This window comes from Lampetra planeri, chromosome 45 (assembly GCF_965212315.1).
Source record: "Lampetra planeri chromosome 45, kcLamPlan1.2.h2, whole genome shotgun sequence".
NCBI classification, from domain to species: Eukaryota; Metazoa; Chordata; class Hyperoartia; order Petromyzontiformes; family Petromyzontidae; genus Lampetra; species Lampetra planeri.
In genome coordinates, this window is record NC_136151.1 from 7464637 (window position 1) to 7491602 (window position 26966).

Here is a 26966-nt window from a genome sequence, read left to right on the forward strand (position 1 = left end):
TTTCCTTGTTCGTCTCCGCTGTGTGAGCTGCTGCTGCTGCGATAGCTCCGCCGTGAGCCGCGGCGAGCGACTGAGTCCGAGTGAAGCTATGGGCCATGGCGAGCGCGTCTCCCAGTGATTGTGTCGACAGTGAGCTGAGCTGCCCCATCTGCCTGCGCACGTTTGACTGCCCCTCCACGCTGAGCTGCGGACACTCGTTCTGCCTCCGGTGTCTGGACGGTGCTTGGGAGACAGCGAGCAGCTTCAGCTGCCCGCAGTGCCGAGCGGCCTTCCCTGAGCGGCCCCAGTTGAAGAGGAACGTGGCACTCGCCAAACTAGTGGAGCAGCTCAGAGTTGGAGAGAGGATGGCCTCCCCTGTTCTGTGTGACGTCTGTAATGACAGGAAGACTCCCGCAGTGAAGACCTGCCTGAAATGTGAGATGTCCTACTGTGTGATACACGTAAAGCCTCACGTGGAGAATCTCGGGTTGAAGGGCCACGACCTTGTGGCTCCCATTGCGAATCTGGAGGAACGAAGATGCAAGAAACATGGAGACCCTTACAGGTTCTTCTGCAAGCAGGAAGTTGCAGACGCTGCACACGAGAGGCTCGTGTGCAGGGACTGCACCATCGCAGGAGACCACATAGGACATCGGGTCATCACACTCAAGGATGAGCACGAGACACGGAAGGTGAGGCCCTCATGGAGTGAGAGCTACTCAGGTACAGAAAAAAACTATACCTCAACTCGAGCTGATAAAAGCTGTCACTGGCCATGACAACATGGGAAGTAAATAATTAGTCTCGATTTAAAGCTTTCGTGACTGCAGGGATTCATCTTCTTGGTTCTTTCGGTAAAGTCACGTAGAAGGGAAATAATAAAATAATACTAATAAAACATAATAAAAATACAATTCTCACGACGTTTCGGCCACAACGCAAGCAGCCGTCCTCAGGTGAAGAGCAGGTCTGTCGGAAAGACAGCGTCTCATTCGTGAGAATTGTATTTTATTATGTTTAATTTTTATTATTTTATTATTTCCCTTCTACGTGACTTTACCGAAAGAACCAAGAAGATAAATAATCAGTGTCACTGGGATTATTAGAAACATCTCATGGAACGAACATCACCATGAGTTGATTCTCTCTCCACCCTTTTAGACTTTTTCAATCAGTCGGGTCTGACTTTCTGGCCATCACTGTGAAAGGCTCCGTGTGTAGTGGGGCTGAGAGGGAGTCGCTCAGGGAGTGGAGTCTCCTCTGGTGACTTCTTCTCTTGCAGAGTGGAGTTGGAGAGGAGACACGAGCGGTGGAGGAGAAGAGGAAGAAGGCGGAGGCGTCCGTGGGACAGATGAAGGCCACTCGCAAGGACGTGCAGGTACGACGCGTGGACTTTGTTACCCTGTGACCTCCACCCTGCGTGGAGTCTGTGACTCTCCCTGTGAGGACAACTTCATAGACTCAAGTAAACTTTTTTACATTTGAATCAATGTGTAGTAGCTGTGCAGGATATTGAACTATTATTATTATCGCTATGGGTGCTTGAAATGTACACAAATGCAACGTTTATGGAAAAAAAAGTTAATATCTGTTGAGACTGCAAAGCATTTCGCAGGATAACTCGAATGACTTGCAATAGGTGAGATAAAAAAAACAAAGTATGGAGCAACAATTGTATTGAATTAGAAACTAGACATTAAACGAGTGAAGATGGTAAAATGCGACGTGAAATCGTCTATTAAATGCTAGAATAAACACAAGAGATGCGGCTTCAGGAGCGTGTAGGGAATGCAAGAAAACACTTGTGCGCTCATGACAAGCGCATACAACTGTCAAGCAGACTCAACACAACGTAGAGTCAATGACTATTTCAAACATTTTTACGTGAACGAATCGTGATGTATTAGTGAATCACTCTTTTGGTGCGTACATTTTATTGGAAAGGATAATTACGTAATTGCGTCTACTTTTGATATGTCTTCAACGGTATTGCTCTGAGCCTGTTTGCATTATCGCATTCATGAGTTTGTTCATTTATTCGTTTCTCAATCCATTTGTCCTGGTGAGGGTCGTGGCAGCAGAATGTTGAGTAGCACGATCTAGACATCCCTTTCCCTGGTGACAGGCTCTAGCACTTCCTGGGGAATTCCCAGGCGTTCCCAGGCCAGCCGAGTGACATAGTCCCGCCAGCATGTCCTGGTTCGGCCCAGGGGTCTTCGCCCAGTGGAACGTTCCCAGGAGAGTTCCAGGGGAAGTCTACTGAGGGGCATCCTTACCAGGTGCCCAAACCACCTCAAATGGCTCATTTCGATCCAGTTGAACAGCAGCCCCACTCTGAGGCTTTCTGGATTACTGAGCTCCTCACCCGATCATCGAGAGTAAGCCCAGCAACCATGCAGAGAAACTTCATTTCGGTCCCTTGTACCCGCGATCTCATCCTTTCAGACATTATCCAAAGCTCATGACAATAGGTGAATGTGGGAACGTAGATCGACCTGTAAAGCAAAAGCTTTGTTCAAGAACTCACCTCCCACTTTACGACCATGGAACGGTACAGTGCCTGCAACACTTGGAACACCGCACTGATCCACCGGCCGATCTCCGGCTCCCACTTACCATCACTCAGGAAAGAAACCCCGAGGTACTTAAACTCAAACTTGATTTGGAGCTTTCGTGACTGCAGGAATTACTCTTTGGTTCTTTTGGTAAAGTCACATAGAAATAAAAAATAAATTAAATAATAGCATATGACGTTTCGATTGCAACATAAGCAATCATCATCAGGTACGAATGAAAGAAAAAACAAACCTAGTAGAGAAATATAATGCAATACAACACAGAGAGTCGGTTAACGTAACAGTCAACACCCTACCTGGTTGATTACGTTCTTCCAAAGGTTGCAAAATTTGAGAGAGACAAAACACAAACACGGAGACACAAAGACAGACACACAAGCAGAGAGAGACAACACAGAGACACAGAGAGAGAAAAAGTTAAATCCTCCCCGTAGAGGTGGTTCAAACTTGATTTGGAGCTTTTGTAATTCCTGCAGTCACGAAAGCATTACAGGGAACACGGTCATATGCCTTCTCCAAGTTTACAAAGAAAAGGTAGACTGGAGAAGCATACTCTCATGACCCCTAAAATATCTGTAAGAAGGAAAAGAGCTGGTCTATTGTTCCACGACCCTGACGGAATCCTTCTTGTTCCTCCTGAACCTGAGGATCATCCATCCGGCAGGAGCCTCCACTCCAGCACTCTAGCCTTGGCTTTACCTGGGACGCTAAGGAGTGTGATCCCTCTGTAGTTGGAGCACACCATCTAGTCCCTTTTCTTAAACATGGGAACCACGGCTCCAGTTTGCCAATCCAGAGGTACTGTACCCATCGCCTTCCATGCAACATTGAAGAGGCCTGTTAATCACGACACACCTACACTGTCCAGTGCTTTCAACAACTCTGGGTGAATCTCGTCTACTCTAGCAGCTTTGCCGCTATGAAGACCCTCAACCGCCGCAGAGACTTCAGCAGCCATGATGGATCTGATCCCCCCAGCTGTTTCCAGAGCTGGCTTCTGAGAGGAGGGCTTGTCCACCGGGTTGAGGAGCTCACCAAAGTGTTCCTTCCAGCTGTCAGCTATCTCCTTAGTTGAGTTCAATGTTACGCCACCCTTACTAAGAACAGCCTGGGCCACGCCCCGTCGACACTTCCCAATACGTCGGATGGTTTGCCAGAATATCTTTGAGGCTGACAGCAAGTCTCTCTCCATGGCCTCTCCAAGTTCCTCCCATACCCGGGCTTTCACTTCAGTGATTGCTACCGCTGCCACCCTCTTGACAAGCAGGTACCTTTCGATCGAGTAAGGAGACCTTTTTCTGAGCATAGCTAGGAAAAAGCCTCCTTATTCAACTTGACAGCGTCCCTCAGCATTGGTGTCCACTAACGGGACCTAGGTTTGCCACTTTCAAAGGCACTGTCTTCCAACAACAGCTTTTCACAGTCGCATCCACAATCGAGGTCCTGAACATTGTCCACTCGGACTCAATGTCCATCACCTTCTCTGGAGAGCAAGATACGTTTTTCCAGAGGTGGAATTTAAAATCTTTCTGCACTGGGTATTCTGCCAGACGTTCCCAGAAAAGCTGCACTATTCGTTTGGTCCTTCTACGTCTATCTGGTCAGTGCCCCAAGCATTACATCTAACTTTCCACCAGGTGGTGATCAGTTGACAGCTCTGCCCCTTTCTTCACCTGAGTGTCCACAACATATGTCCTTAGGTCTGATAATACGAATATAAAGTCAATCATTGACCTTCGGCCCAAGGTGCCATGTTGCCAAGTACACATATGAGCATCCTTTTGTTCAAACATGTTTGTTATTGACATTCTGTTACTATCACAGAATTCCAGTAACATCTCAACATTCGGAGTCAGATCAAGGGTGGCATTCCCCCTTATCACGCCTCTCCAGGTATCTACATCATTTCCCACTGGGACAAACTCCAACTGAACAACACCCAGCCGGGGGCTTGTGAGTATCCCCCATTCACCCGGGGCCTCTCACCAGGGGTTATGCCAGAACAGGAGAGAGACCACCCCCGATTGAGAAGTTTACTTCCAGTGCCAATGCTGTGTGTGTAGGTGAGACCAACTACATCTAGTCGGTACCTTTCCACCTCCTCCACCAATGCCGGCTCCTTCCCCCACACCCCCCCCCCCCCAGTGATGTGACATTCCAGGTCCCAATAGCTAGTGCCCATTGCCAAGGTCCAGTCCGTCTGAGACCATCCCACTCCCTGCAATACTGGCATTGCATCCGCCCCTCACTCTTCCTCCTGCGGATGGTGGGGCCACAGGACGGCACCACGTAGCCATTTTGGGCAAGGCTCGACTGGGCTACGTGGGTCTCCTGCCCAAAAAGGCTCTTCTCGGCAAAACCACCCCCAGGCCTGGCTCCAGGGGGGGTGTCCCGGTATACCTTGTCTGGGTCAAGTTCTCTGATTTTGGTATTTTTTAACCATTCATAACGTGATGGGTTTTGGACCATTATTTGTCTGGAACGTCCGCCCAGACCTGTTCACCAAGGGAGACCCTACTAGGAGTACAAGACTCCAGGCGACATAACTCTGAGGGTCATTGGAACACACAAACATCACCACCACGATAAGGTTACGAGTATCCAATGCCATGCAAATCCTGCTGTAAAAGAGGGAATTAAGTCAGCTGGTGATAATAATTACGCAAAATCTCAATGTTGTGGAAAATCTTTGTAATAAAAACAGATAAGCAGATAATGCCTCTGTATAAAAATCATGAGAAAAATGTTAACATCATATCAGCCCCACGACGTGGGAGTGCATCGTTTCAAAAGAATTGATTCAGTACAAGAAAGCTCTGGACTGGTTTCCATACCCAGTGTCTCAGTATCAGTCAGGCTTGCTGTAATCAATGCTGGTGTACTTCCCTATGTTCATAGGCAAGGATCTTATCGTAAAGATATAGGTCGTAGTTCGATGCCAAATCATAATACACAACACAAACATAATTATTATATTTGTTGTGGAGAATATAACTAAGGAAATAGATAAACGGACGATATTTTTTCAGTATAGATTTGTCTCTCCACCTAAAATACATATTTCTAAACATCCACGGTCTTCTGGGAGTGCATAATTATAGCATAATTGATTCAGCATATACATATCCCACTCACCACGCAACTCCCTACTCATTACACCTCCACTTAGAGTTGACAACTTCCCAGGTTTGACTTGGACAGCCCGGTAGTTTGCATCTGTGTTCAGGTGACAGGAATTTATTTGGAACGGAATCTTGTAGTATTGTGTTAAAGTTTATTGCAATAGACTGCACAGCTTTGATTAATCTACACTGACTAACATATGTCTAGGTTTGGTCTGCGTAGGAGGTAGCTATCCTACCTTTATTGCCCTGCATAGTGATAGGGCCTTGAATATTAATTGTTACACAGAAAATCCCATTAAGCCAGGAACCCAGTTAATTTGCAAGGGTAATCCTTGATGCATCAGCATAGAACAAAAACAATATAAAGTTGATAGTTGGGGAGGGATATGCAACATATGAAAAGAGTGCATCAGAGCTACTGGGAAAAAAATCATTACAAACATACGTAACAATATTAACAAAATAAACACTAGGTGTATTGCACCAAAAAAATACTAATTTATGGTTAGTGAACAGATGAGCTTGAGGTGAAGTGAACATGATTTTACGTAAGCCAATCGTGCTAATCGGAGGTACGGGGGAAGGACAACAAACTAAACACAAAAGCAGTTCTCAATATAGACGATGTAAAAGTGCATAGCTCCAATGGCTTCCTAATATTTTAAGGAAGAACGTTCCAGATGACCACAGAAGCGCACCCGAAAGCATGCGATGCAGCGGCCGTCTTTGTTCGATCGAGTGAATAAAAAAGACCATAATGGCAATACAAAAATTAACAACAAAAGGGTTGGGTCCATGCAGTTACAGCAGCTGAAGTGTGCAGTCTGAGCTAATAGTGAATTGAAACGGTGGAGGGTGGGGAGAGAGCCCAGCCTATGTTGAGAGGCATGGACATCCCAGTAATGTGAGGTAGTTTTAATAACAGGTAATTATAGTAAGTTATTAGTCGTTATTGTTTTCCATATTTGTGTGTAAAATATCTCAGTTGTTTTGAACTATGTTCTTTAGTATGTTTTGGTTCAGTAATGCATCTTAGGTTATATAATGGGACCGTATGGAAAATTATGTTTTGATTTACAATTTAATGTTTCACTTTATGTTGTGATTATTTCCAAAGAGGAATACAATTTTACTTTTTATTTTACTATCCATTTTATGGATGTGAAGGAACTAGATACTTAAAAGTTATCGACCTGTTCAATGAGATGTGAGTAGTCAGAAAACAACGTGATTTTGGTGTTTATAGCATTGAATATTAATTGATAGCATCCATCGCACACCCTTGCAGGATTGCATGGTCCAGACCAAGGCTCATATCTCAGGCGAGTTCGCCCGCATGAGGGCGATGCTGGATGACGATGAGAAGACGGCTCTGGATCGCGTGGATGTGAAGGGGGGCAAGCTGCTGTCCCGGATCGAGGAGAACATCGCTCATTACGAGCACGAGATCAGCGACCTCAAGGCAGCAGCCACGCGCCTGCGCGCTCTGCAGGAGGAGAGGGACTCACTCACGTTCCTGCAGGTAGAGCATTTTCATAGCTAGGATAGTACTCGACTTACGAACACAACTCGTTCCCAGGCCTGTTCGCAAAGTCGAACAGTTCATAAGTCGGAACACAACAATGTACCCTATTTGAATTCCATTACAGTTGCTGTCATGAAATGTGTTCTGGTTCAAGAAAAAAACTGAAGCATTGTTAAACTCATAAATAAGAAGAAATACTGTACATTTCCATGTAAAACTGTAAAATAACTGTATAGTAAATAAAACATAAGATAAAGTAACATGAATAGAAAAAAATCCGTTGCATTTTCACTTACCTTGAGTCCTGATCCCGTCTTGCTTGTTGAAAGAGGCGCAATGAGTCACTACAATTGAACACACAAACTCACACACGGGGGAGGCACACACAAATGAAAGACACACAAACAGACATGCACACACGGGCCATTTGTGCACGCACAGACACAACAACCGCCATTCGCCACTAAGTGGCGGTGATGTCAACACGACGCTTGTGCCAGGCTATGTGCACGTTGAGATCACGTGAAATGTCGAATACCCGCTAGCAGGAGGTCACGGGGCAGACCCAGGTGCCACGGATCGACTGACTGAGATAACTGGCTGATGCACCACGTGTACCCCCTACTGTACCAACTTGCTGTGCTTTAGCCACCCGGCGCTCCGCTCGTTGTTGTGAGCGTCGCTCCTCCGCCCTCCGTTGTTGTTGGAGGGCGACTGCCTCCAACTGCCCAGTAGCGTCCTTCATGAGCCTCCTCCACAGAGGTCAATCTTGCCACCGCTGGTACCAGTCATCGGCAAGTCCACTCAGCTCCACGTCCTCCTGTACCACATCACTCCATCTCTTCTCTAGCCCATACCGCGCCCGTTTAGCCCTCTCGATCCGGTCGAACAAAAGCTGTTTAGGCATGCGGTGGCTGGGCATGCGGGCTACATGACCCAGCCAATGCAGCCTTGCCTGCCAGAGGAGCTCACCGATGGGACTTTATCCACATCTTTCAAGGATTTGTGAGCTCACACAATCCAGCCTGGTTAAACCCAGGATGGATCGTAGGCAGGCCAGCCTAAATGTTTCTAACCAGCGAAGATGTTCCATTACGGGGGTGCACTTATCGCAAGCATAGAGAAGGGAGGGAATGACTGTGGCCGAGAAGACCTGAGGCTTCGTGCGGAGCGACAGACCAGGTAGCTTCCACACAGCATTACGCAACCGATGAAAAGATAATGCCGCATGACTGGTTCGGAGTGAGACCTCTGCTGTTAAACCGGAGCCGGTTATGAGCACACTACCCAAGTATGGGAAACTCTCCACTCTCTCCACACCTGTCCTATCACTAATTGCGAGTTGTGGGAGTGGAGTGTCCGATGGTACAAAATACCCAGGCAGGTGCTTAGTTTTGGTGGGGCTGATGGTAAGGCCCCACCTCTTAGTGGCAAGCTCCAGGTTCACCAGCAGCACCTCCAACTCCTCCTCTGAGTGAGCAGCAATTACCAGATCATCGGCATACATAACATGGGTTAGCAATAGGGAGCCATCCCTTGACCACACCCGGGCATCGATCAGCCTCCCATTGTATCTGTACCAGATGGAAATTCCCCTGGTACAGCTGTTGAAGGCTTCACGAACTACGTGGTCGAAATAGATGTTAAATCATGTGGGAGCCAGAGGACATCCCTGTCGCACACAAAGGTGTACTGAGAATGGCTCCGACTCCAGGCCACAGTTTTACCCGGACCCAAAAATCGTCTCAAAATTTCTAAACTACTGACAAAGGTAACGCAATGCTCTGGGTGGATGATTATTTCGAATGTTGGTTCACAATCACTGCCACTCGATGTTGAGTGCCACGTACACCTCATTGCGCGTGGCAATGGTTTGAGGGGTGACACCTTGCTGATGATAATCATCGAGTCCAAACAAATCTTCGGCTTTGTCTTGATTACAACCAACAATACTGGGATACGCGAATGGCTGAGTGCACCCTCATCGCGTCTACCAATAACCGTGTTGTTAACGTGGCTCAAAATGAACTGACTCGTGCCCCCTGTGTCTGACTCCTGCAGGTTCACCTGAAGGAGACAAACCGGTATGGACTCATGAACTCACACAGATTCACACACTGGGTGACTCTGTGTGTGAGACATGATGCTGTGTGTCATGATGCTGTCTGTGAAGATAATGCTGTGTGAGGATGCTGTGTGATGATGCTGTGAGTGATAATGTTTTGTGTTATGATGCTGTATGGAGTGTATGTGATGATGCTGATCGGGCGTGATGATGCTGTGTGCGATGATGCTATGTGTGATGATGCTATGTGTGATGATGCTTTGTAGGACACTGGCTGTGTGTGATGATGCTGCATGTGATGATTATATGTGCGATGATGCTGTGTGATGATGCTGTGTGATGATTGCTGTGCGTCATTATGCTGTGTAAGACACGGGCTGTGTGAGTCACTGCTGGTTGTGGTGTCATAGGAGAGACGCTCAGAAGGAAGCTCCACACTCATCTCCCAGCAAAGAAGATATTGCCACGATAAGCGCACAGCAGGGAGCTCTGATCAAACTGCTGCCGTTCATGTGTGAGTAACACGGACTCTTGCCACGTGTGCATGTATGTTATTGCATATGTAGTGGTGGTGTTGACGTGCGCCGACTGTGACAGTGATGGATCACGGGGCGGCGCGGGGTGCGGGGTTGGGCACGCGTTGTGGGCGTGGTGTGGACGCGCGCGCCGGGAGTGACAGATGACGGGGCGGCGCGGCGTGGGTGGTGAGGCACGCTGAGATGTGGGAAAACAGGATCGTAGCCAGCGCCTAGTGATTGGTCGAATAAGATGGGTGCTCGCAGCGACGTCCGCAGGTGGGGTATAAAGGGGGACGCGCGAGAGCACTCGGGGGGAGTTACCCAGTTGAAGACCAGAAGACGGAGCTGAAGACCTAGTGCCCCGAGACCCCTAGTCCCGCCGTCCTTGTGGGGACCGGGGCCCTGTGTGGCTCGGAGGCGAGACTGTGGGACCCGGGGTCCGACGCCCACGTGGGTCGGGCTGGGGACCCACAGTCAAGACGGACACCCCGGGCAGGGAGTGTCCCGAATAGCTCCGTGGGCGTTAGTCGCCAGGGTAGCTAAGAGGGCGTTAGTCGCCAGGGTAGCTAAGAGGGTGTTTGTCACCCGAATAGCTCAGTGGGCGTTAGTCGCCAGAATAGCTCAGTGGGCGTTAGTCGCCAGGGTAGCTAAGAGGGCGTTAGTCGCCAGGGTAGCTAAGAGGGTGGTTGTCACCCGAATAGCTCAGTGGGCGTTAGTCGCCAGAATAGCTCAGTGGGCGTTAGTCGCCAGAATAGCTAAGTGGGTGTTTGTCACCCGAGATACTAAGTGGGTGTTAGTTACCCGAGATACTAAGTGGGTGTTTGTTACCCGAGATACTAAGTGGGTGTTTGTCACCCGAGATACAAAGTAGGTGTTAGTCACCTGTGAACGAGTTTGGTAAAATAAAGAGTGTGTTACCCGTGAAGTCGTCTCCCGCCGAGTTACTACATTACAACTGGCGTCAGAAGTAAACCTGTCTTCAAGAAGTATGGACACAAGGAAGACTACCCGTACCCACGAGCGAGGTCGGGACGACGACGGCGTACCGGGGACACCAACCTCGGGAGGAGAGGACGAGGAGTTGCCGCCGATGCAGCACTTCGCGGTGATGGCCGACGCTCCGCTTGCCTCCGACACCAGCCTCCAAGACGCGCACTCCCGGTTGGCGGAGTTGCTACTCGCCGCCGCCGCTGTCTTGGCGGACATCTCCGTTCCGGCGAGCGGAAAAACGGCTGCGGGGTTGGTGGAGAAAGCGACGTTGGAGGGATCCCGCCAAAAGGCGCTTCGCGCCAAAAGTCTGGAAGTTGCCGCCGTTTTTGAGGGGCCGCCATCGATTGGCGGGAAACACGGACACCACGTGACCGGAGACCTCCGCTCAGCGCAGCCCACGTCATCAGCGCGCGCCGGAGCTCTCCATTTTGCGCCTGACAACCGAGCCGACATTTTACACAACTACAGCGGAGCGCGGGAAAATCTCTCCGACGTCGACGACGATCGGGTCCTCCAGCAAAGATTGCCCGCGCTGTCGGCGTTCAAGGCGGATGGGGGCGACTGGGGAGCCTTCCAACGAAGGTTCCTCGCTCATCAGGAGATGTCGGGGTGGTCCGACACCACTGCCCTGCGTGCGTTGCCAGCGATGCTCGACGACGACGCGCTTGCAGCCTTCACATCTGCTGCAAGGTCGTCCCGCTCTACGCTCCAGGCCGCACTACACCTGATGGCGAAGGTGTTCGGACCGCCCTCCACGTGTCGCCACCAGTTCTACGATCGGCGGAAGGTGGCTGGAGAAACGACGCTCGCCTATCGCACGGCACTGCTCGCCTTGGCGGACGCAGCTTTTCCCCGCATGGATAAGGAGGGGAAGGACGCCATGGTGACGGAGCAGCTGCTGGCGTTGGCCCACGAGTTGGGGGTCCCCATCAATGTGGCGGACGAGATGGATATCTGCTCCCTGGCGATCGCCACGAGCATTCACGCGTACGAGGTCCTCAAACGCAAGCCGGGGGTCGTCTGCAAATGGGCGGGGAACGCGGCACTGGCCGCCACGATCGCCGAACCTCAGCCAGCTGCGGATCAGGAGCAGGCCTTCGCTGCATCGCGTCCGGGGGAGTGGAGAACGGGAGGTCGTTCGCCCACACGTTCATCCCGCAAGCTGGAGCAACCGAAACCTACGACGTCCCTCGTCGTCTGCTACAACTGCGGCCTTCGGGGTCACGTCGCAGCCGGGTGCCGGGCCCCGCGTCAGCGCGCCACAGGACCACGTCGGGACGACGACCAGGCCCACAAGTCATCCCAACAAAACCCGGCAAGTCGCGGCACCTCACACGTTCGGTCCACAAACACGGCACATTCGGGTCGCCGCTTGGCGGTGGGGGGTTCGCGGCTGGGTGCCGGGGGTTCACTTCGGCGAGGGGGGTCCGTACACGGCCCGCAAGCAGTCGAGTGGTCCGAATTGGCCCACAGGATCGTGGCTGCGTCGGCCGGGTCGTCCGTGGTAACGGGGTTTATTGACGGGGTTGAGGTCCGGGTGCTTGTGGACATGGGTGCGTCGGCCACCATCATCTCGGACCTTATTTATAACATTCTTCCCGTCCAAAGTAGACCCCTTCTGCCAGTAGACGTGCCATTTTATGCGGCGAATGGGGGATCCCTGGGGATCATCGGCCAGATTCGGGCGACTATTTGCATTGGTGACATCAAATTGGCGGGCCCTATTTTTGTATCATCATCGCTGGCCGTTCCCTGTTTGCTAGGTACGGACTTTTTGTCCAAAATGCCCATCAAAATTCTTATAGATCAGGCCTGCATTGAGCTTCCGTCAGGTCGGCGGGTTGCGTTCTTGACGAACCCTACCAAAATACGCACGGTTTGTGCGACGGTGCAGGCGCTGGCGACTCGCACTGTACGGGTGCCCCCGGGATCGCAAATGTTAGTACCCCTTCGGTTGAGGAAGCCACTCGAGGTGGGTGCGGAGGCACAGGGGGTGCTGTTGGGGCCGTCTAACAGGGCCAGAAGGGGCCTCGACTTAGCGGTTGCTCAAACCATGGTGAGAGGGGACAGTGAGCCGTTCGTAATGGTCCTGAATACGGGGTCGCGGCCGGCCGTAATTGCGCAGGGAACGGTGCTGGCTCACGCCGCGCCGCTACCCGTTGAGGAACGGCTCGTGGCTCAAGCAGATTTCACTGTCGAGTCGCATCCTCCAAGGGATGAGGGGACTGAGTGGTTGGACTCGTTGTGTGCCGGTTCTGCTAACTTGTCCAAGGTGCAATTGGGGGCATTGAGGGGTTTGCTACTCGAGTTTGCTGACGTGTTCAGCAAACATAAGTACGATATCGGCTGCACTGACCTGTTGCGCCACCACATAGCTACATGGGACGCGGCCCCTATTCGTCAGAATCCCTTCCGGCTCAGCCCAGCCGAGAAGGAGCATGTGCAATCGGCGGTTAATGATATGTTGGCGGCCGATATCATTTCGCCCTCTTCTAGTCCGTGGGGTGCTCCTATTGTCCTAGTAAAAAAACAGGACGGGTCCTTGCGGTTTTGTGTCGATTTCCGCCGCTTAAACAAAATCTCGATGGCGGATGCGTATCCGCTCCCCAGGATGGATGAGTCGCTGGATGCCTTGGCGGGAGCACAGTTTTTTTCCACACTCGATCTGCTTTCCGGATTTTGGCAATTGCCACTCGATGACGAGTCTAAACCTAAAACCGCTTTCCGGACACCTGGTGGCCTATTTGAATTCAACCGTTTGCCCATGGGCTTACATTCCGCTCCCGCCACGTTCCAGAGACTCATGGAATTGGTTTTGTCGGGCCTCCAATGGGATACCTGTTTGATTTATCTCGACGATATCATCGTCTTCAGTCGGACTTTTGAGGAGCACCTCCAGCGACTGAGAGCGGTGTTCCTCAGAATGCGTTCCGCTAAGCTTAAATTTAAACCGGCTAAATGTTTTCTGCTTCGGGAATCGGTCAGGTATTTGGGCCATATCGTGAGTCGTTCAGGGATCTCGACGGACCCTGCTAAGACGCACTGCGTCAGCTCATGGCCAACGCCAACCTCGGTCACGGAGGTTCGCAGTTTCATTGGTTTCGCCTCTTATTACCGTCGTTTTGTCAAGCAGTTTGCCACCATAGCCAGGCCCCTGCACGCTTTGACGGCTAAGGGTGTGCGGTTTCACTGGGGGGCGGAGGAGGAGGCTGCGTTCTGCTCCCTTCGTGACGCCTTGGTGCAGGCTCCCCCCTTGTGTTACCCCGATTTCACACAACCGTTTTTGCTTGACACAGATGCCAGCAACACGGGTATCGGGGGGGTGCTCTCACAGGTGGTCGGGGGGGTTGAACGGGTAGTCGCCTACGCTAGTAGAGTTCTTTCCCCCGCCGAACAACGCTATTGCGTAACTCGTCGTGAATTGTTAGCGATTGTGTTTTTTACACAGCAATTCAGGCCGTATCTTTACGGCCGTCATTTTACGGTCCGTACGGACCATGCGGCTCTACAATACGCTATGCGCGTGGCACAGCCATCGGGCCAATTGTCCCGATGGTTGGAGGTCCTTCAGGACTACCAATTCACGACGATTTACCGTAAGGGATTGCGACACTCAAATGCGGACGCCTTGTCGCGGTTGCCGCCGTGCACGGACTGCACATGTTTGTTGGGATCGGCGCGGTGCAAACCCCCGGTCGCCGGCACCCCGGGAGTTGCGCTCGCCGCCACTGACACCCCGGGAGTCGACGCCCCCACGGGGAGGGATTTGCTGTTGTCGTTGCCCCTCATTGAGTGGGGCCGTCTCCAAATGTCCGACGGCTCCCTAATTACGCTACGTCGAAAAGTTGGCGCTCCCGAGGTAGGGGATGCGCGGGTCGGTTCCTGGGTGTGCAGACAGGGCCTTTTGATGAAGTGGGACAACATGTCCCGGCGTCACGTGCTCGTTGTGCCTGTTGCTATGCGGGGTAGGGTCGTTCTGGCAGCTCATGAACGGCTCATGCATCTGGGTTTTCACAAAACGCTCGCCCTAATCCAGCGAGACTATTATTGGCCGGGGATGGGTAACGACGTGGCGAATATTCTTAAGGGATGCGTAGGGTGCGCCAAAAGGAAACCGCCACCATTGGCAGCTAATCCACCGCTGCAATCCATTCAAGTTTCGCGCATAAACGAATTAGTTGCGTTGGACATCTTGGGGCCCTTTCCTGCTACACCAAGGGGAAATAGATTCCTGCTGGTTGGCGTAGAATACTTCACCCGATGGCCCATGGCATGGCCACTCGCCAACCAGTCGGCTGCAGCGGTGGCGGACGCCTTCGTCCAGGGCTATGTTTTGGACAAGGGCGCCCCCGAACGCTTGCTGACGGATCAAGGAAAGAATTTTTCGAGCGTTTTGTTGCGCGAGGTGTGCGACCTGTTGGGTACAAAGAAAGTGCGTACTTCCCCCTACCACCCGCAGACTGACGGGATGGTTGAGCGCCTGAACAGGACGATTACGTCTATGTTGTGCCAACAGGTCTGCGACGATCAGGTTGATTGGGACTTACAGGTGCCGGGGGTACTCGCGGCCTATCGAATGGCCCCTCATGCGGCGACGGGGTTTTCCCCATTTTTTCTTATGTATGGGCGGGAGGCCGATCCGGCCATGGACGTCCAACTGGGGATTTCCCAGCCACGTGCAAAATCAAAATTGGCAGACCACATCAAATTTAATATCGCCAAATTGACTGAAGCGCGGGAGGCGGCGAGGTTGAATTCGCGGTCGCGGCAAATTGCGAACGAGAGATTGCATGGGCGGAGGGTGCATACGCATGATTGGAAACCAGGCGATAAGGCCTGGCTGCATTGTCCACATGCACTGTTGGCTACGTCCCCCAAGTTGTTGAGACCTTGGAGGGGACCGGTGGAAATTGTGCGGGTTGCACGACCCCAGAGTATACAGATTAAATGGGAAAAACGCCGTTGGTACGTGCACCCCTCCCGACTGAAGCCCTATGCGGCACCGTGTGACCCCGTTCTGTGCCGTAACGACCGGGCGTGTGATGTGACCGTCGACTCGGGGAGGGAGGTGTCGCAGGCTGATCCTCACGTGTCTCCACCTGACCCACCCCCAGGGGCCTCGGGCTTGACGGCTGCTGACCGTCGGGAGCCTGAACCCCGCGGCACGCACGGGTCCTCGATGCCTGGCCGATGTCTTCCTGAACCGCCGGCACCACCGGACGTTCAACCGCGTCTGGTGCCGTACGACGGACCGGCAAGGCGGACTCGGGCTAGGGCACAACAATTTTCATGAAGACGTTTTTTTTCAACACCGAGCTCGCCCGGTGTTCCCCTCTGCCGGGGTAATGTCCCGTTGTAGGGACGCTCGGAAAGAATGGGACGCTGCACGAGTCGAAAAAGGAAAAAAAAATGTTTTTCCATTTATTTTTCTTTCTGCATACACATTGCTATTGTCACTCGCCGGTTTGTATATATTGTTCTATTGTCGCGGTGGCATTGGTTGATGGTTGCGGATGGTAGTGTTCGCGTCGTGTTGTGTTGTTACGTTAGTTGTTGTTCTTGTTGTTGTGTTGTGTTACGGGGCACACAGGGGGGTTTGTATATTTTTATAGCAGCCGGGTCGGCTGCGAGCTATGTGGTAGGGGGTGATGTAGTGGTGGTGTTGACGTGCGCCGACTGTGACAGTGATGGATCACGGGGCGGCGCGGGGTGCGGGGTTGGGCACGCGTTGTGGGCGTGGTGTGGACGCGCGCGCCGGGAGTGACAGATGACGGGGCGGCGCGGCGTGGGTGGTGAGGCACGCTGAGATGTGGGAAAACAGGATCGTAGCCAGCGTCTAGTGATTGGTCGAATAAGATGGGTGCTCGCAGCGACGTCCGCAGGTGGGGTATAAAGGGGGACGCGCGAGAGCACTCGGGGGGAGTTACCCAGTTGAAGACCAGAAGACGGAGCTGAAGACCTAGTGCCCCGAGACCCCTAGTCCCGCCGTCCTTGTGGGGACCGGGGCCCTGTGTGGCTCGGAGGCGAGACTGTGGGACCCGGGGTCCGACGCCCACGTGGGTCGGGCTGGGGACCCACAGTCAAGACGGACACCCCGGGCAGGGAGTGTCCCGAATAGCTCAGTGGGCGTTAGTCGCCAGGGTAGCTAAGAGGGCGTTAGTCGCCAGGGTAGCTAAGAGGGTGTTTGTCACCCGAATAGCTCAGTGGGCGTTAGTCGCCAGAATAGCTCAGTGGGCGTTAGTCGCCAGGGTAGCTAAGAGGGCGTTAGTCGCCAGGGTAGCTAAGAGGGTGGTTGTCACCCGAATAGCTCAGTGGGCGTTAGTCGCCAGAATAGCTCAGTGGGCGTTAGTCGCCAGAATAGCTAAGTGGGTGTTTGTCACCCGAGATACTAAGTGGGTGTTAGTCACCCGAGATACTAAGTGGGTGTTTGTCACCCGAGATACTAAGTGGGTGTTTGTCACCCGAGATACAAAGTAGGTGTTAGTCACCTGTGAACGAGTTTGGTAAAATAAAGAGTGTGTTACCCGTGAAGTCGTCTCCCGCCGAGTTACTACATTACACATATGTAATCGTGGCTGTGTGTATGTCGCGATGAAATGGAGTGTGTGGAAAGGGGTTGTCTAGCAGTTAGCATGCTGCGCTACAAATCCAGCCACTGGAGTTCGATTTTTGCTCATGGCCAACACCAGTGATGATTATCTGAACAGGTCCTGAACCGCCCTAGGTAGACTCAGCCGTAAATACATGGTCGGCTATGTGCGGTGCGAAAGAGGTTAAACATACAAACAAATTAGTATCTGGTGCAGTGTGTAGAAATAGACACGAGAGATACAAAAGTGGTCGGGCGTGGTGCTGGCCACCAACCCCCTCGTGTGCCATGCTGGTCTCCATAGGTGCTCGCTAACAGCATTTGCCCCAACAGTCTGTTAAAGATATACGGGTATATCTTTGCCTTTGTAATGGTGTATGTGTAGTGCTGAACTTTACGCGGACAACTTTTTCCTTTTCTGTCGTCACTTTATTTTATCCAACACAGCACATTTCGCCACCATTCTCCAGCGCATTCTCCGCCCGCTCGCAGCGCTCCGCCGGCCTCGCTCGCCCCGTTCCTCCCTCTCTCTCTCCGTCTCTCCCGACTCCCCTCTCTGCTTCTCCGTCCCACTCCAGCCGTTGCTCTCTCTCGGCTTCTCCGTCTCACTCCGACTGTCTCTCTCGTTCAGCTTCTCCGTCGGTACTACTACTCTGCACTTCTTCTACTCCACTGCTACTCTGCACTTCTTCTACTCCACTGCTACTCTACACTTCTTCTACTCCACTGCTACTCTATGCTTCTTCTTCTACTCCACTGCTACCCTACACTTCTTCTTCTGCTCTGACCGACTCCGTCCAGCTCCCATCACAACTCCTCGTCTCACTCTCACTCTCCCGTATTTATGCCGTCCCTATTAATTTCTAATTAATTAGTTGGCGTCCCCCCTAACGCCCCACGCCCCCAGCCCCCCGGCGCCCTTGTCCCCATTCCCAGACTTAGCGGCGCCACCCTGTCCCTGGCAACAACAACCGGCCAATCACTGCCCTGCATCCATAATTGCCTAACGGGTCGTCTCTCTCGCCTCCTTGTCCCCCAGCAACACCAGCCTGTCCCGGTACGACCCCACTGTTCCCAGCCCACACGTGTTTACAATTACCCCCCTTGGTGCGCGTTAAACCACTACATATGTATGCATGTATCTTTAACTTCTTTCACACTGTACGTAGCCAACCGTGCAAATCGGAGGTGTATGGGTGTATGGATGAGCGAGAGTGAATGTTCAATGAAGATGGGGTGGTTTGTGCACCGAGCTACAAACATGGTCACCTACATGTGATTCACGACCATGGCTGGATTGAGAACCAATGTTGGACCTCTCCTAGATCGACTCAGCCTTAATGAGTACCTAGTACATCTGGCAAACATCAGCACTGTGGGCACAACGGCAGCCTGCGGGATTTGTATGATTCAATGATAAAGGCTATGGCTTTTAAAACGAGATCAAGGTAATTATAGAAATCTTATGAATGATTGTTAATGCCCAAGGATCATACATCCAGACCAAGACACATTTGAGATTATTAGGCTTCATATTAACAGACTGATGTTCAGAGAGTCAAACTAAGGCACTTTAAGAATTATTAGGTTCCTCAGTGAATGGCTGAGGATCACAGAGCCAGACTAAGGCATAACCTTGGTTAATCTTGTAACGCACTGTACGTGCAAAGATCAACATTACGACTGTAATGTATTCATTGGACAATACTATATAGCACAGCCACGAGTGTATTTCACTATTACATGAGCTCCATTGATATTACATGTTTGTCTTATCCAGTGAGGATGCTGTTGGACAAAGTAACCATTGTAGCAGATTAATCAATGACTATGAGTCTTCTCTGTGATCGATATCATCATCAGACTAAAGCCAGACTACATCACCGTTGTGATGCATTGTTAATGCTGTAGGCTCATATCCAGACTAAGGCAGCCTAATGAGTATCAATATTCATTTATGATGCTTGAGGCTACTATATCCCTACTAAGGCACCTTAAGGATTATTGGGGTCAAGGTTAATACCCGAGGCTCACAAAGCCAGACTTGGGCTATCACTGTGGCTGACCATGTGTATCACTGTACATACATACAGATACATTACTATTGCCCAGGATGCTGTTGCTATGCTGTCTCTGTGAGTGTTTTACACAGAGACGCTATGGCTGAGATTCTGAGGATTCATTATTAGTACTTGAGGCAGCGTGATACAGATTCAGACACCCTTAGGATTCTTAGGGTTCCGTGTTAATTTGTAAAGCTCTCAGAATGAAAGGCACCTTGATAATTATTTTTGAATATTCAGAGGTTTATCAGACAGCCAGCCAGCCCAAAGGCTTCACCCTGGTTGACCGTGCAATTCACTACATAGTGACTACACTACACTATCACACACACGAGTGTACATCATTACACTATCACACATACACACACGAGTGTACATCACTACACTATCACACACACACGAGTGTACATCACTACACTATCACACACAAACGAGTGTACATCACTACACTATCACACACACACACGAGTGTACATCACTACACTATCACACACACACACAGTGTACATCACTACACTATCACACACACACACAGTGTACATCACTATACTATCACACACACACAGTGTACATCACTACACTATCACACACACACACAGTGTACATCACTACACTATCACACACACACACGAGTGTACATCACCACACTATCACACACACACACACACGAGTGTACATCACTACACTATCACACACACACACGAGTGTACATCACTACACTATCACACACACACACACACACGAGTGTACATCACTACACTATCACACACACACGAGTGTACATCACTACACTATCACACACACGAGTGTACATCACTACACTATCACACACACGAGTGTACATCACTACACTATCACACACACACACGAGTGTACATCACTACACTATCACACACACACACACAGAGTGTACATCACTACACTATCACACACACACACACACGAGTGTACATCACTACACTATCACACACACACACACGAGTGTACATCACTACACTATCACACACACACGAGTGTACATCACTACACTATCACACACACACACACGAGTGTACATCACTACACTATCACACACACACACACAGTGTACATCACTACACTATCACACACACACACAGTGTACATCACTATACTATCACACACACACAGTGTACATCACTACACTATCACACACACACACAGTGTACATCACTACACTATCACACACACACACGAGTGTACATCACCACACTATCACACACACACACGAGTGTACATCACTACACTATCACACACACACACACACGAGTGTACATCACTACACTATCACACACACGAGTGTACATCACTACACTATCACACACACACACACGAGTGTACATCACTACACTATAACACACACACACGAGTGTACATCACTACACTATCACACACACACACAGTGTACATCACTACACTATCACACACACACACGAGTGTACATCACTACACTATCACACACACGAGTGTACATCACTACACTATAACACACACACACACGAGTGTACATCACTACACTATCACACACACACACACACACACGAGTGAACATCACTACACTATCACACACACACACACGAGTGTACATCACTACACGATCACACACACACGAGTGTACATCACTACACCATCACACACACACACACGAGTGTACATCACTACACTATCACACACACACACGAGTGTACATCACTACACTATCACACACACACACACACACGATTGTACATCACTACACTATCACACACACACAGAGTGTACATCACTACACTATCACACACACACGAGTGTACATCACTACACTATCACACAAACACACACGAGTGTACATCACTACACTATCACACAAACACACACGAGTGTACATCACTACACTATCACACAAACACACACGAGTGTACATCACTACACTATCACACAAACACACACGAGTGTACATCACTACACTATCACACAAACACACACGAGTGTACATCACTACACCATCACACACACACACAGTGTACATCACTATACACTATCACACACACACACGAGTGTACATCACTACACCATCACACACACACACGAGTGTACATCACTACACTATCACACACACGAGTGTACATCACTACACTATCACACACACACACACACGAGTGTACATCACTGCACTATCACACACACACGAGTGTACATCACTACACTATCACACACACACACGAGTGTACATCAACAACAACAACAACCGCCATTCGCCACTAAGTGGCGGTGACGTCACCACGACGCTTGTGCCAGGCCATGTGCACCTTGAGGCCACGTGAAGTGTCGAACGCCCGCTGGCAGGAGGTCACGGGGCAGACCCAGGTGCCACGGGTCGACTGACCGAGATGACCGAGATGACTGGCTGATGCACCACCTGTGCCCCCTACTGTGCCAACTTGCTGTGCGTTAGCCACCCGGCGCTCCGCTCGTTGTTGTGAGCGTCGCTCCTCCGCCCTCCGTTGTTGTTGGAGGGCGACTGCCTCCAACTGCCCAGTAGCGTCCTTCACGAGCCTCCTCCACTGAGGCCGATCTTGACACCGCTGGTACCAGTCATCGGCAAGTCCACTCAGCTCCACGTCCTCCTGTACCACATCACTCCATCTCTTCTCTAGCCCGTGCCGCGCCCGTTTAGCCCCCTCGATCCGGCCGAACAAAAGCTGTTTCGGCATGCGGTGGCTGGGCATGCGGGCTACATGACCCAGCCAACGCAGCCTTGCCTGCCGGAGGAGCTCACTGATGGGACTTTGCCCAGATCTTTCAAGGACTTGTGAGCTCCTCACACAATCCAGCCTGGTCAAACCCAGGATGGATCGTAGGCAGGCCAGCCTAAATGTTTCCAACCGGCGAAGATGCTCCACTAGGGGGGTCCACGTTTCGCAAGCGTAGAGAAGGGAGGGAATGACCGTGGCCGAGAAGACCTGAAGCTTCGTGCGGAGCGACAGACCAGGTAGCTTCCACACAGCGTTACGCAACCGATGAAAAGATATTGCCGCTCGACTGATTCGGAGTGAGACCTCTGCTGATAAACTGGAGCTGGTCATGAGCACACTGCCCAGGTATGGGAAACTCTCTACTCTCTCCACAACTGCCCCATCACCGATTGGGAGTTGTGGGGGCGGAGTGCCCGATGGTACAAAATACCCAGGCAGGTGCTTAGTTTTGGTGGGGCTGATGGTAAGGCCCCACCTCTTAGTGGCACACTCCAGCCTCAGCAGCAGCGTCTCCAACTCCTCTTCTGAATGAGCAGCTATTACCAAATCATCGGCATACATAACGTGGTTGACCAATAGGGAGCCATCCCTTGATCGCACCCGGGCGTCGATCAGCCTCCCATTATATCTGTACCAAATGGTAATTCCCCCGGTACAGCTATTGAAGGCTTCACGAACTACGCAGTCGAAATAGATGTTAAATAATGTGGGAGCCAGAGGACATCCCTGTCGCACCCCAAGGTGTACAGGGAAAGGCTCCGACTCCCGGCCACGTAGTTTTACCCGGGCCCGCTCACCATCATGAAGGTCCTTAATGATCGTGAGCAGAGGGTCAGGGACTCCGAAAGCACGAAGAACAACCCAGAGCCCAGTCCTACTGATGGTATCATAGGCCTTGACCAGGTCAATAAAGCAGAGATGTAGGTCTTTTTGGAATTCCCTACACCTCTGCTGTAGCAGACGGACAGAAAATATGGCATCTGTGCAGGACCGCCCTTTCCTGAAACCACATTGGGGCTCCGCAAGCCTCTCCTCAGCATGCCTAGCAAGGCGATGTTGAATAATCCTTGCCAGGACCTTACCCGGCACACTGAGGAGTGAGATGCCCCTGTAGTTGTTACAGTCTGTGCGGTCCCCCTTCTTAAAGAGGGGGACCACCAGGGCATCCTTCCAGTCCTGCGGAACCCGTCCAGTGGTCCAGACTGTTGTTATGATGTCATATAGGGCAGTCTGTGCACAAACGCCACCCTCCCTCAGCATTTCGCCTGGGAGATCATCTCTGCCCGGTGCCTTCCCTGGTCTCAGACTCCGGATCGCCCTCAGTACTTCCTCAACAGCCGGTACCTCAGCCAGCCACTCACAGGGGGTGACCTCTTCCAATATTTGAGGCACCGCAGCCTCAGCAGGGTTATCCCCACTTTGTGCCATGATGTTTTCCTGGCTGAGAGATTTTCCCTCCCCCAGGACCTCACAGAAATGCTCAGCAAATCTGCAAACCTGTTCCTGGGGGTCGGAGATTGGATCACCGTTTTTTCCTCTAATGATGGTAATAGGTGTGGCGCTGCAGGTTACTTTTTTGATGGAGTTAAATAGTGATTTGTGATCGCGGGCCACTGAGGCAGACTCCATCTCCTCAGCAACCCGCGACCACCACCCATCCTTACAGCGCCTTACGGCTCTCCGAACCTCCGAGCGAAGGCTGCGGTAAACCTCCTCATTCTCTGACGTGGGATGCTGTAGGCGATGAGAGTGGGCCTGTCGCTTTTTCTCAATTAACCTGAACACCTCCTCCGTCAGCCAGGGTTCCCGGGGAGGTCTGGACCGCGTACCCAAAGCAGCCATTGCAGCTGCATGAGTCACAGTCTTAAACCTCGCCCATTTACCCTCGACATCAGGTGGAGTGGGGGACGATGCCAACCCCAGCTGCAAGCGATGATGAAATTCTCGCTTGCAACTTTCATCAGCTAACTTAGACCAGGCCACTTTTGGTTGGAATGGGATCCTGGGTGTACACCCACCACCGGAGTGGAAGAATGGCAGGCGCATCTTACAGATGACTAGTCGATGGTCAGAGGGCAGATCAGCTCCACGGTAGGTCCTGGTGTCAAGGACATGGGCTCGCATCCGCTGGTCCGTCACTACGTAGTCCAGCAGATGTTCTTGCTTGGACCCGGCATGCATCCATGATGTTGTGTGGATGCGCCGATGCCGGAAGAGCGTGTTGGTAATTACAAGCCCATGGGCTGCACAGAAATCTAGCAGCCTCCTACCGTTGTTATTGAGCTGATCTGGCCCATGCCTTCCAATCACTCCAGACCAGGTGCCAGCATCATGACCAACTCGGGCATTGAAGTCACCCAACAAGATGACTCTGTCCCGAGTGGCCACTTTAGCCAGCACCTGTGACAGTAGGTCATAGAAAGCGTCTGACTCATCGGCTTTGCCTGCATCCCTCCACGGATGTTCGTCTTCGGTGGGGGCGTAAGTAACCACGACCACCACTCCTCGCCTCTGGTTGATGGGAAGGCGAGCCCAAAGTATCCTGGGGCTTACAGCTTCCCACACCTCACCGCCACGCTCCCACGCCCCCTTCATTCTTTTGTTGGTGTACATCACTACACTATCACACACACACACAAGTGTACATCACTACACTATCTCACACACACAGTGTACATCACTACACTATCACACACACACACAGAGTGTACATCACTACACTATCACACACACACACACGAGTGTACATCACTACACTATCACACACACACACAAGTGTACATCACTACACCATCACACACACGAGTGTACATCACTACACTATCACACACACGATTGTACATCACTACACTATCACACCCACCTCGTGTGCCGTGTCGGCCTTCACAGGTGCTCACCAACACCACTTGCCCCTACAGTCTGTGAAAGGTGACACACGGGAGATGTTTGTGTTTGTTGTACACACACAGAGACGCTGCGGCGGTGTTGATATCCACGTTGCCGCTGCTGCTGTGATCCACTGCCTCCCACGGGCACTTCCGCACAGTGGGGCTGAACGATGAATCGATTCCAAATCGAAGTCGCAATTTGAAACAATGCGATTAGCAAATCGCAAAAGCTGCGATTTTTGAAAAGTGTTTTATTTTTTATTATTAGAACTTCATTGATTTAACTTAACAATTCTAGATTTGAAGCTTTCGTGACTGCAAGGATTCATACTCTGAGGTTGTTTCGGTAAAGTCACGTTAGTAAAATATAATAATAAAATAAAATAATAATAAATGAAAATAACTCAATTCAATCACGATGTTTCGAAGGCAACACAAGTCTCCGTCTTCAGGTGGGACCGTCACAGCTAAATGTACGGTATCACTTTATTTTATTATTATTATTATTTTACGTACGTGACTTTACCGAAAAAAACTTAACAATTGCTCCATGTTTGATCTTTCTATTTAAATAAAATTTTTTAACAAATACATGTTGAAAGCAATTAATACATTTTAAGTTTTCAGCCTTGCATTAGAATATATAGAGCAGTTCACATTTTGATGGTATCATCACATGTTGTACATCTATTACACAGTGAATATTGAACTGAAGCTCGACTTTTAAAAATGTAGATGGCGGGGCAGACAAACGCACCGCTGTACTGTACTTCTGTGCTCTCGCCAGCTGCGCCGCCTTCCTTCGCCAACGCGCGGTGACCGGCGTGGTGAAGTATGGTCAAATATCCCCGCAACCCGCACGGTGTAGGGAGGCCCTCATCCAGCAGCGGATGGACAAAGTGCCGTTACATGTCATCACACCGATAGCTACGCATTACAACGGTGTATAACAATGCTCATTATGAATTGCTCTATTGTAGTGTACGTGCGTGTTGGTGCACGAGTGCTGTTGTTATAGTGGTGCTGTTGTTACACGACTACTGTGATTATCGTTACTGCAGACGGACGCTCACCGACTGTGGACACAAACTCGGCCCACAACAACCTCCAGATTTCCTCGGACCTCAGGACGGTGACGTGGACCGCTGTCTCCCAGGGTCGCCCCGATCACCCGCACCGCTTTGATGGCTACTACCAAGCCCTGTGCTCCGAGAGCTTCTCGTCGGGTCAGCACTACTGGGAGGTGGACGTGGGGGGTGTGGCGTGGGGCTGTGAGGTTGGAGTCGCGTACGGGACGATCGCACGGAAAGGGCGTGGTAAAGAGTGCGGGCTGGGAAGGAACGACTCATCCTGGGTTTTACGTAAATATAACAACAGCTGCTCAGTGTGGCATGGTGGTGTAGAGACCGAATTGCCGGTGAGGGATCCTCCCCGGAGAGTCGGGTGTCACCTGCACTGGGAGGCGGGGCTGCTGTCGTTTTACCGCGCCGACTCCATGGAGCTGCTGCACTCCGTCCACCACTCGTTTAGTCAACCGCTCTACCCCGCACTGTATGTGTGGGGTGATGATGGTGACTCAGTGAGGATTCTGGATCTGAGTCGTGCGTGCTGAGAGCACGGAGTGTGAGCAGCGCAGAGAAACGGGCACAACGCCCAGACTCGCGCACACAAAGACACAGATCCCCCGTGCAGCCTTCACAGGCTGTTGGGGCAAGTGCTGTTAGCGAGCACCGATGGGGCCGTCCATAAATGACGTCACGCACCTGGGGGGGGGGGGCAAATATTTGTGACGATGGGGGGGGGGGGTTGAGAAATGTGACGTCACGTCAAAATGCGCAAATTTAAATACATTTCGACAACACGTTCTACTTAATTAAATATACTTTTTTTAAATA

General features: G+C 51.1%; 1 protein-coding gene across 1 annotated transcript; it reads left to right on the forward strand.

Annotated features, from left to right (window-relative positions):
• Window positions 1–26837, forward strand: LOC144733205 (E3 ubiquitin-protein ligase TRIM11-like). Its single transcript, XM_078614998.1, has 6 exons — window positions 1–671; window positions 1262–1357; window positions 6969–7202; window positions 9267–9289; window positions 9681–9784; window positions 26133–26837. Exons 1-6 carry the CDS (start codon window positions 96–98, stop codon window positions 26681–26683), a joined length of 1584 nt encoding a protein of 527 aa, XP_078471124.1. The 5' UTR covers window positions 1–95; the 3' UTR covers window positions 26684–26837.
• The last annotated feature ends 129 nt before the right edge of the window (window positions 26838–26966 follow it).